General features: G+C 61.5%; 1 protein-coding gene across 1 annotated transcript; it reads left to right on the top strand.

The window, feature by feature from the left end:
- The first annotated feature begins 3561 nt into the window (after nucleotides 1-3561).
- Nucleotides 3562-10567, top strand: MYLK2 (myosin light chain kinase 2). The gene is made up of 13 exons (XM_027697412.1): nucleotides 3562-4170; nucleotides 4225-4731; nucleotides 4867-5408; nucleotides 5542-5843; nucleotides 6685-6790; nucleotides 7012-7105; nucleotides 7267-7376; nucleotides 7921-8062; nucleotides 8234-8304; nucleotides 8526-8654; nucleotides 8976-9128; nucleotides 9498-9630; nucleotides 9987-10567. Exons 1-13 carry the CDS (start codon nucleotides 3562-3564, stop codon nucleotides 10065-10067), a joined length of 2979 nt encoding a protein of 992 aa, XP_027553213.1. The 3' UTR covers nucleotides 10068-10567.
- The last annotated feature ends 1084 nt before the right edge of the window (nucleotides 10568-11651 follow it).

Raw genomic sequence — 11651 nt, 5'->3', positions numbered from 1 at the left:
CCCAAAATAATGTCTTATCAAAGTAATTTGCTGAACTCAGACTAGAGCTGTAACTAAAAGGCAATGTTTTCCTGGACTTTTATGTTGAGTTGCAAGATCTGATTATCTAGTGAATAAAGTTTTTATGAAAAGGCTTGATGATGCTCTCAAGTCACAGCTTTGCTTCTCCCTTCCCTTTCCTCTTCACCAGGAAACCTTGTTGGCTGCCAGTGTGGTGAGGTCCCTCTGCACGTGGGTAGGTCCTGGTGCTTCAAGCCTGCACTGGTGTTCTCTGGTGCTGCCGCTGGTGGCTGCATTTCTGTCCTCAAGGTGCTGCCTGGCTCTGAGTGCCCTTCTGCTGCTGGTGGGATTTTTCCTTGTCTTTCCCCATCACCTTGATGGCACCTGCCATGGCACGCAGGCAGCGCGCTGTGGAAGCCCTGGGCGCTGATGGAAGCAGTTAAGCTGTGCCCGCCAGGCCGGACAGCCTGACTGGTTTGTGTTACAGTGGCATGGCTGGGATTCAGGTGGGGATGTTGTTCAGCCTGCCCTGCTGCTCGATTTAGCCGGGGTGTAGGGTTTCCCAGGGAACAGGCCGGCTTTGGCCCTTCAGAGCCTCCCTTCCTGTGGAAAGCATAAAGGTTAAAGTGTGCTGCTGCAGTTGTGACAACGGCGTCGCTAAGGAACAGCGTGCTTGAGGCACTGCCAGATATCCCCAGGACAGGCTGTTTTCCAGCTGCAGCCAATGTAGGCTCTGGCTTAAATTCCTGAATGGGAAGGAAAAAAAAAAAAAGCCAAGCCCAGGCTGAGAACCCTGGGTGGTGACTGGTTTGCAGAGAGACAGATCATTGTGCTGCTCCCTGGGGTGTGGGATTTTGGACCAAGACATCCAAAATCCTGGGATGTAACACCTCCTACTCTTCAATTCTACAGTTCCTTCTGCTGAGGGGTCTGATTTCAGCTTATTTCCCTCTGCCCACAAACGAATTTTGTCTGTAATAATGCCAAACCTGGTCACCAATGACCTTTGGAGAACCATTTCCATGGCCACCAGTGCCTGCTCCCAGGGCTTTGCTTCCTCAGCTTGTCCCTAGGTTTCCTCACCAGACACCAACCTTGCTCCCAGGGAGCGTGCAAGATTGCAAGCATCCTGGGAAGGCTGGCTGGTGTCCAGGTGGGTGCTCCTCTCCTTGGAGAGGTTTTTTATCCCAGCGTTCACTGCACCAACAGCTCGAGGGAGCAGTGGGGCACGGCTGTGGCACTTGGGCTCCTGCCCCGTGCCTGTGGAGCGGCTGTGGGGATGTGCTCCCTCCACCCGGGGTTTGCCGGGAGGGTGCAGAGCCGAAGGCTGGCGGAGTGGTGGCAGTACGTGCCTGAAGTGACACTGGTGGCCACCAGGTGTCTGGCAGCCCTCGGCCGGAGGAGGGGAGAGGCAATTCCAAACTGTACTTTGGCGATGACAGTCGGTGGGCAGAGTCCCTGCTGTCCAGGCACAGTTATTCCTGACGGTGTGCCCTGTGGAGGCTGAGGTGTGGGGACTCGTGTTCATCACGGGAATGGGCGGTGTGGGTGTCACAGCCCCCGAGAGCTGTGGATGTGGTGGTGCTCCAGCCCCTGCATGTACACGACTGCATCAGCACAGTGGGTTGGAGCTGTGCGCCTGCTCCTGCATCATCCCTGCTGGTCCTTGTCACATTCCAGGTCCTGTCCTGGATTTTGGGAAAGGAGCTGGGCTCAGTGAAGCAACAAATCCAAGCTGTGAAGGCTGGAGCGGGAGAGCACCATGTCTGCTCAGGAGCCTCTGGCTGTGTCCCACTGAGCAAGTGTTGCTCTTGCATCAAGGTGGCGATGGTGGGTGCCTGAGGCCAGGACAGGGACAGATGGGACAGCAGCACCTTTGGGACAGGGGGACAGTCATGACTCCATCCTGACTTGTGTCACTCTCAATGCCACATGTGAACCACAGCTCCTCTGGCAAAGCCTGATCCCAGCCCATGGTTCACAGACGCTGCTGGCTCACTGGGAGCTGGGATTTGGCAATGTGGAGCAGCAGCACTGTCCGTTTCCCTGCCTGGCCAGGGTCACATCCTCCTGAGAGTTCTGCAGGCAAAGTGAGCACAGAGGACGAGCACCATCACCAGCTGTTTGTGGCCACCATCCCCATAGGTTGGCCAGTGGCTGCCTTGTGCCACCTGTGAGCACCTTGGAAGACCTTGGCCACCTGGCCCCTGTCCAGATTGCCCAGGCCACACTCACGGGATGGTTTTGGGCTGCCACTGTGTCCAGTGCCAGCCCTCCCTGTGGTGCTGTGCTGGGGCAGGAGGGAGGTCCGTCCCCATCCCCTGCCCTGTGTCTGCGTGTCCCCAGCCCACGAGGGACAGGCAAGAGTGGCGTGTCCTTTGAACGGGCTCCAGCAGCAACAGGTGCTGGGAAAGGCGAAGCGGGACGGCTCCTGCTGCTGTAAAGGATCCTCCTCTGCCTGCACTAATCCAGCTCCGTTACACTCGGGATAGAAGAGGCTGCTCCCTCCGGCGCTGCCACAGTGCGGATGCTGCCCCCCTGACCACCCGCTGCATCACGACCCAGGTAAAGGGGCTGGGGGGGTCTCTGTGGCCGCTCATTTGGGGCATGGTGGTGAGGAGTCCTGGGGATAGTAAAGCCCCCAGCCCTGGGAGGAACACCTCCGACCCCACAGGCTCCCCGTGCTCAGCTGTGGGACGTAGGAATGGTCTCCCAGGGACTGCTCCAGTAAGACCAGCAAGCAACTTCCCTGTTACTGGGATGGTTGCTAGTGGGTTTATTCTGGGGCTGGGCTGTCCTGGCATCCGGGTGGCTGCACAGGGCTGCACAGGGCAGGTGTTCTAGGACAAGGTGAGTGGAGGTGACTGGGTATGGAAGAGCAGCGAAGCCCCGGGCAGAGCAGAGGTTTGGGGATCAGGTGTTGGGCTGGAGCCCCACGCAGATACATGGGCACCAACAGGTCCCCTTGGGGGACCTGGTTACCCCAGGGCAGGGGGATGAGCAGCACTGGCGGCTGCTGGGTCTGGGGGCCCACATAGCCCCTGAGCAGATGGGGTTTGCCTGCGTGGCTGTGCGGTTTGGGGGCCAGCAGTGTTGGGGCCGTGCTGGGAACGCTCACCTCTCCTGCTCCTCACCCGCCAGCCTGGGGCCGGAGCCGCCGTCTCCTTCCCCGCCATGGTGGGATGTGGCCTTAAATTGTCACCCCGGCCGCGCCGCGCTGGCTGTTTGCACGTCGGGGGCCCCAGGCACCCGGTGACAGGTGCCGGTGTCAGGCCATCGATCAGTCACCGCGGGGCAGATATCGGGGCACAATGGGACGGTGCCGGGACTGGTGGCCACGTGGGGCTCCTGGCTCGGTGCCACCAGCCCGGGAGCCGCCGGCTGGGCGGTGGGGACACGGTTCCCGGCTGGGTGGCAGCAGCTCATCCCTGCAGGAGCAGAGCCGTGCCCCTCTGCGGGGAGTCGGGTCTGGGGAGCCCTCAGCTGCTGCTTTCTCTCCCGCAGGAGCCTCTCCGAACCGGGAGCACCGCAGGGCAGCCACCTCCTGCCCGGAGAGCCCCCATGGAGCAGGGCGGTGGGGCGGATGGTACCGACACTGGGGGGGCCGGTGGCACGGCCCCCCCTGAAGCAGAGGGCAGCGCAGCCCCCGCCGCCCCCCAGGCTGCCCAGCCCCAGGGGGGGACGGTGCCGGCTGCCGCCGCGGCACAGGATGGAGGGACAGATGACCCTGGACAGGAGAAGGCGGCAGGAGAGACTGGAGGAGGGAAACCAGAACCTGAGCAGGGGACAGCCCTGTCTGCTCCAGAGCCCCGGGATGGACGGGAAGCAGCGCCAGGAGAGGAGGCGTCGACTGTGCAGCACAATGGAGAACAGGCAGCATCCAAGGGGGAGAAGGTCCTGGCTGCCACCGAGGCCCAGGGAGTAGGGAAGGAGGAGAAGGATGAGCCTGGGAAGACAAAAACTCCAGCTGTAGAAGAACCTAGAGGAGGGAAGGCAGCACCCATAGAGGGGAAGGCTCCAACTGCTGCCAAGGCTCAGGACAGTGGGAAGAGTGAGAAGGATGAGCCTGGGAAGAAGAAAGCTCCAGCTGCAGGGGAGCTCAAAGGAGGAAAGGCTCCAGCTGCTGCCAAGGCGAAGGATGGAGAGAAGGATGAGCCCAGGGAGGAGAAGGCTCCAGCTCTGGGAGAGCCTGAAGGAGGGCAGGCAGCACCCATGGAGGGGAAGGGCCTGGCTGTAACTGAAGCTCAGGATGGAGAAAAGGACAAGCTCGGGAAAGAGCAAGCCCCTGGGGGCTCAGGGCCTGAGGGTGGTGGGAAAGCAGAGCCCACAGAGAAGAAGGTTCCAGCTGCAGCAAACTCTGAAGGAGGGAAGGCAAAATCCACAGAGGAGACAGCCTTGGCTGCAGCTCAGACTCAGGATGGAAGCAAAGGAGAGCTTGCAAATGAGGAAACCACAGCGGTTGCAAAGGAGAAGGTCCCAGCCACTGCTAAATCTTCAGATGGAGGGAAGCCAGCTGCAAAGGCAGAGCAAGCCCCAGCTGATAACAAGGCTCCAAAGGAGAAAATTACAGCATCTGTGAAGGAGAAGGCTCCGGCTTCTGCAAAGGCTCAGTGTGGGGAGAATAAAGTGATAAAGGCAGAAAAAACACCGGCAGTAAAAAAGACTCCAGATGGAGGCAAAGAAGAGCCTGTGAAGGACAAGGCTCCAGCTCCCGCAAAGGACAAGGCTCCAGTTCCTGAGAAGGAGAAAGCTCCAGCTCCTGAGAAGGAGAAAGCTCCAGTTCCTGAGAAGAAGAAAGCTCCAGCTCCTGAGAAGAAAGCTCCAGTTCCTGAGAAGGAGAAAGCTCCAGCTCCTGAGAAGGAGAAGGCTCCGGTTCCTGAGAAGGAGAAAGCTCCAGCTCCATTGAAGGAGAAAGCCATAATTCCTGCAAAGGAGAAAGCCCCAGATGCTGCCATGGCTCAGGATGGAGAGAAGGCAGCAGAAAAGACAGGAAAAAAATCAGCTGCAAAAATAGATGAAGGTGGAAATAAAAAAGAGCCTGCAAAGGAGAAATCCCCGGCAGCTGTGAAGGTGGAGGATGGAGGGAAGAAAACTGCAAAGGTAGAAAAAAACACAGTTGCATCAAAGGCTAAGGATGAAGGGAAAGATCCTGCAAAGGAGAAGGTCCCAGTGGCTGCAAAGGCTCAGGATGGAGGGAAGAAAGCTGCTGAGGTGGAGGCCCCCGCAGCTGCAGCAGAAGCTGGAGATGGGGCTGAGGAGCCCACAGAGTCAGCAGCCATGGTTACTGTGAAGGCTCAGGGTGAAGGGGATGAAGAACCAGAGGGGACGGAGAAACAGCCACCAAAGGTCCCTGAGCCCCCCCGCCCGGCTCTGCTGCAGAGCCTGAGCTGCCCGGCCACTTGCCACAGGTACCCGCACCCTCCTGGGATGGGGGGATCCCCCTCGCTGCTCCAGGGAGCCCTGGGTCCCTCCAGGCAGAGGTGGGTGCTGGGCTCGGGGGCTGCTGGCTGGGCTCTGCTCACCTCCCTCTCCTGCTTCCAGGGAGGAGCAGCCCCAGGCAGAGGTGGTGGAGATGGAGACGATTCCAGAGGAAACCACGGCAGTGGAGCCAAAAGAGGGTCCGACAGAGCCTGGCCCTGCCCCGCCAGCCATGGGGGACCTGCAGCCCCACGGCACCCCCGAGGAGAGGACATTGCCCAGTGCCACAGGGCAGCCCCCAGATCCCGCTGGAGTTGTGGAGCAACCTGGACCTGAAGGGCAACAACCCTCGACAGAGGCAAAGCCACCCCCCAGCCCCTACCTCACCCCTGATTTTGGGAAGGAAGACCCTTTTGAAATACTGGGTAAGGACATGAGGTTGCCTGCCTTGTCCTTGCCCCCCTGGACCCTCTGTGGGATGACAGACCGGGGATCCCATGGCCCTGCCTGCTCTCTGCACAGCCCTCCAAGCTGCCAGCTCCTGCCCTTGGCTTGTCACCTGCCTGGTGGCCTTCGAGCTCCCCTTTCACTGTAAACAGGGCTAAATGTGTCGTGTCCCCTCCCGGGCTGTTCAGCCACACTGACTGTGAGGAAGAGGAGCCTAGGGAGTGACAGTGACCTTCTGGTCAGTGGCAGGGCACAGCGTGTCCCTGCGTCCTGCACCACTGTCATTCTGGGGATGGCAGGGCTTGGGGGCAGTGAGTGCTTGGCGGGATCCCTGTGAGGCCAGCTCCCGGACTCGCCTGGGAAAGGGTGGCTCAGGAATGAGTGCATGGGGTGCCCTGTGTGTGGGGTCTGTCTTGGGAGGGCGAGGAGGAGGTGGTGGTGTGGAGGACGAGTGGCCTAGAGTGGGTGGTAGGCAGTAGAGTGGCCTGGAGAGGGCAAACGTGACACGTGGGATGGTGGGAGTGGATGCCATGGAGCAGGGTGGATGCTATATGGTGGGGTGAGTGCCATGGAGCAGGGTGAGTGCCATGCAGCAGGGCCATGCTGTGGGCAGTAGCAAGGGACCCTCTGGGGGATGCTCTGTCCCCAGTGCAGCCCCAGCCAGGAGCCCCTGGTTAACAGCCCAGCACTCTACCTGGCTGCATCCTGCACCCACGGGCTTGGCTGGGTGTCTGCCTTCACCCCACACCTGGGGTGCTCAGCAGTGGGGTCTCTGGGCCAGCAGACCCCCTTCTCATCCCATCCCTCCTCTCTGGGCAGACGATGTCCCTCCGCCACCAGCGCCCTTCGCGCATCGCACTGTCACCCTGCACTCTGGCAGCGTCAGCTCCCAGTTCAGCCTCAACTCCAAGGACATCCTGGGCGGGTAAGGAGGGGCCCCAGAAGGGGGAAGGATGCCCAGCTTCCCCTGGCACTGCCCCAGGTTGCCCTCCAGCCTTGGGCATTAGCTCTGGTTGTGATGGGGTGGGTACCTGGGGCAGGATGGGTTCAGAGGGGAGCACTGGGCAGCACCCCAGTGCAGTGCTGGGGTCCCCAGAACCCTGGGCGGCTGATGGTGTGGGCACCTCTCCCTCTCTCCCTCCCCAGGGGCAAGTTTGGTGAAGTCCACACGTGCACGGAGAAGGAGACGGGGCTCAAGTTGGCAGCCAAAGTGATCCGGAAGCAGGGACCCAAGGACAAGGTCTTAAAGATGCTGGGCAGGGGGTTCCTCCTGGCCATGGTGGCATGGCCGAGGTGGGGGCTGGCAGCGTCGTGCCCTTTGTGCCCCTGGTGCTGTGACAGCCTGTCCTGGTGGCACTGCCAGGGCTGACACCCCACACCACCACGGGGCTCCTTCTGCAGGAGATGGTGCTGCAGGAGATCGACGTGATGAACCAGCTGAACCACCACAACCTCATCCAGCTCTACGACGCCATCGAGACACCCCGGGAGATCATCCTCTTCATGGAATTGTGAGTGCTGGGGCAGTGTCCCATGAGGCCTGATGCCTGGCTGAGGGGCACCATTATGGGGGATGCATCAGAGTTAGAGCAGATGTGCCAGCCCCTGACCAAGCAGAAGGTTGGCCCCAAGGAGTATGCTCTCCTTGCCCGTCCCTTCTTGGGCACCTCCCTGCTCCAGGCTCAGGGACAGGCTCGGGCTCTGCCCAGCTGGGACAGCGTCTCCCTCTGTCATAGTTGTGTTGAGGGTGGAGATGAGCCAGGTCCTTCTGGCACAGCTTCCTGTCCTCTGCCCACTTACCCCAAGGAGGTTGAGGCTGTTCTGGGGCTGTTCTACTCTACAAACCACAGGGCAGCTGGGATGTCCTGGGGTAACCCACCTGTGCCTGCCTTGGGAGTGCCCAACCCCAGCACACACACATCCCACCGTGGCTCTGCTCAGCATCTCCATCGTGGGGCTGGGTTGGGGCCCCTGGGGGGGACAGGGGGCTCTGCAGGAGGATGGTTTGGGGCAGAGAGCCCCCCTAAGGTGACCTCATGATCCTTCCCCACACAGCGTGGAGGGTGGTGAGCTCTTTGAGCGGATCATCGACGACGACTACCACCTGACGGAGGTGGACTGCATGGTGTTCGTCCGGCAGATCTGCGAGGGGATCCGCTTCATGCACCACATGCACGTCCTCCACCTCGACCTCAAGGTGCGGGGCTGGTGGTGACAGTGACAGGGGCCGGGGGGACAACAGGACACTGGCCAGCTGTGGGAGGGATGCCTGTGGGTCAGCATCACTCTGATGTGGGTCAGCCACAGGACCTGTACAGCAGGGATGTCCCCTCTTGGTGTGGGGACAATGGTCACCCTGTTCCCACAGCCTGAGAACATCCTCTGCGTCACTGCCACCGGACACATGGTGAAGATCATCGACTTTGGGCTGGCTCGAAGGTGAGATTTTCCCCCTCAGCTCCCTCCCTCCTCCTGTCCCACACCTCTCTATGCCCTTGGGGTACCAGGAGCCCCAGGACCCATTCTAGGTCATTGCTTTGACCACAGCTCTCCCTGGTTGGCATGGAAGGGTTGGGGAGGGCAGCATCTGATGGAGAGGAACAGTGGTTTGAGGGAGAAGCCTGTCCCCCTCCTGCTGACTTGCCCCCCCCTGGCTGCAGGTACAACCCCAACGAGAAGTTGAAGGTGAACTTTGGCACCCCTGAATTCCTCTCCCCTGAGGTGGTCAACTACGAGCAGGTCTCCTGCACCACAGACATGTGGAGCATGGGGGTCATCACCTACATGCTGTACGTCAGGGCTGGGTGGGGGCTGCCAGGGCTGGACTGGGTGCCCGGGGTGCTGGGACAGAGCTGCCTGGGGTGCAGAGCTGTCCCCAAGCACACAGCTGCTTGGTGGGCAGGTGGGGGTGCTGGATGGGGAGAATGGCAGATGGGGCTGTGGGAGGGTAGGAAGGGGCTCAGCCTGGCTCCAGGCAGGAGCACAAGACAGTGCCAACAGCCCCACATGATCTCCCTGGGGCAGCCCTGGCCAGATTGGCTCCATTCTGGGGGGTCTGGAAGGTGCTGAAGCCTGAAAGCACCCAGCTTCTCACCCTCCTGCACCCCCAGGCTCAGTGGCCTCTCCCCCTTCTTGGGTGATGACGACACCGAGACACTCAACAACGTCCTGGCTGCCAACTGGTACTTTGACGAGGAGACCTTTGAGAGCGTCTCCGATGAGGCCAAGGACTTCGTCTCAAACCTCATCATCAAGGATAAAAGGTGGGAAGCTGGCAGTGGCCACTGGGGTCCTAGGGTGGGCAACCCCAGAGCTGCCCTGGGTACCATGCACTGCCTCTGCAGCATCCCCTGGGGTTCTGCACCCAATGAACCCCACGGGGCCCTGCCCCACTGCTGACTGTCCCCAACAGAGTCCCACATCCCTCCAGGGGACACCTGCCCCAAGTAGGACATGCTGGATCCCCCAGGGTCCTGCCCAGCCCCACTGGTCCCTGGGCACAACCTTTTAGCTGGTTCCTCCCTGCAGGTTTTTCCTCCCTCTGGATTTTTGGGGCTCTGGGGAAGCTGGAGAAGGGGGTGGTTGGAGGAGGGGGCTCGAGCAGGGATGACATGGGCTCCTCTCACCCCCAGTGCCCGGATGAGCGCTGACCAGTGCCTGCAGCATCCCTGGCTCAAAAATCTGGCAGAAAAGGCCAAACGCTGCAACCGGCGCCTCAAGTCCCAAGTGCTGCTCAAGAAATACGTCATGCGACGGCGCTGGAAGGTGTGGGGGGCCGAAATGGGGATGAGGGTCAACACCTTATGAGGGGGCTGGTAGAGGGGCTGCCAGCCTCTGTCTGTCCTGGTGGATGGCATCTGGGACATGGAGGGTGGCTCTGTCTTGCTGTGCTGCTGGCAGCCTGGAGGGAGGGCTTCCCAGCTCCAGGGTCCTTGTGTGGGTGCCCATGAGGTGAGACCCTCACCAAGCATAGATCCCTTTGTGGTGGTCTCTCCTGAGTGGATCCCAAGACCTCCTTTTAGGGGCAGGAGTGGTGTCAGGCCCCAGAACGGGATCTGGCTCAGCCTCCAGGGCTGCAGCCCTCGCAATAGGATGAGCACCTTTCCTCTTCCCTTTTACAGAAAAACTTCATCGGGGTGTGTGCTGCCAACCGCTTCAGGAAGATCACCAGCTCAGGGTCCCTGACGGCGTTGGGCGTCTGAGCTGGGGCTCCCAGAGGGGTCGAGGCCAGAGAGGAAGTGTTTGAGAGAGTCCCACATCAGTCTTGCTTTTGGACAGCAGCAGGACCTCTCTGGGGTCCCAGCTGCCCACCATGGGGCCAGGAGCTGGAGCTGCACTGCGTCCTCCCTGCCCGTGCTGTGCTGGATGCTGCTCTGGTGCCCACATCACACCTCTGCTCTGTGCCACTGTCACCACACGAGGCTGCTCTGCTGCATCCCTGGGGCTGGCCCTGCCTGGCATCCAGCAGCTGTGGGACTGCTTGGGGGCCTGGACCCTGCTGGGATCCTCACCTGCAGCAGCTCTGCTGAGCTTGTCCCACTCCGGGCGGCATTTCTGAGCTCAGGACCCTCCACTGAGGGCTCAGGCTCAGGACCTCTGGGGCTCCTGGGGCTCCAGCCTACGCCATTCCCATCAAGCCAATGGCCCCAGTGATATGTCCTTGGACTGTGAGGCTGCTCTGGAGAGGAGGTTTCTGATCTCACCCCTGGCCTGGCTGTGTGATGCCCGACCCGCAGCACCTCTGCTCCGCTCACGCTTCCTTCCCGTGCCCTTGGAGGAGGAAGGTCATTCCGGTGTGATCCCTCTGCCTTGGCCACCTGGTGCTTGCTGCTCTTGGACCCAAAACGTGCCCTCTGCCTGTAAATGCTGCAGCCCTGCCCTGCCTTCACTGCCGCTGGCCCCCGCGCTGCCCGACCTCCCTTCCCAGCTCTGTGGCTCGGCGATGACGCTGGAGGGAACCGCGGACCCTCACCCTGGTTCCTTGGCACCGGAGCCAAGGCTGAAGCACCTCCTCCCTGGCCGGCTGGGCATGTGGGAGCGGAGCTGGCCCTGAGCTGCTGCTCGCACAGGAAGGGAGGAAGCAGCAAGCACACTTCCAGAGGCGTCCCCAGCTGGGAGCTAGCGAGAGAAGAAGGAGGCTTTGTGTTCCTCCTGCCCTCCCTGCCCTTCGGCTCTGCCAGCGGGGGAAAAACACAACCTCTGCTTCACCCGTCCCCGCCAGATCGCGATGAGCGAGGCGGGCTAATGCAGAGCAGCTGGCCCGCGCTCCCCGCTCCGGCCAGCGCCGCTCACCCGACCACCAACACACCGGAACCGCTCCGCCGCTCCGGCTGCGGCCGCCAGCTCCCCCCGCCGCGGGCGGGGGCTCCCCGGGACCTGCCGGGATGGGGGAGAGGGGTGCTGCCCCTGCTTCCCCGCCTGCTGCCCCTGACCCCCGTCCCCTCTGCCTGCACCCCTCAGGGCTCCCCCGGTGCTCCCAGAGGATGGGCATCCCTTGGGATTTGCAGCGTCCAGCCTTGGCCCACTGCGGGAGTGGATGGGGGGCTGGCAAGGGGTGCCTCAGTTTTGGCTTTCACCACGGCTGAGCCCACCCAAGCAAGGGCTGTGTGTTTGCTCTGGGGCCACCTGTGTCCTCTGTGCCTGCTGGAAAAACCCTGGGGAGAGACACAGGGAGACAACAGCCCCCCAGCCCCACTGGCTGCAGCAGGGGAAGGGGCTTCAGGCTTGTCCCCACCGGGAAGGGGCCACAGCTGGCGGGACCCTGCCCCACGATGGAGCCCTGCTCG

The sequence above is a fragment of the Neopelma chrysocephalum genome, unplaced genomic scaffold, assembly GCF_003984885.1.
Source record: "Neopelma chrysocephalum unplaced genomic scaffold, ASM398488v2 Primary Assembly neopelma1_119, whole genome shotgun sequence".
Classification (NCBI taxonomy): domain Eukaryota; kingdom Metazoa; phylum Chordata; class Aves; order Passeriformes; family Pipridae; genus Neopelma; species Neopelma chrysocephalum.
This window is presented reverse-complemented; position numbering and strand designations above follow the sequence as displayed.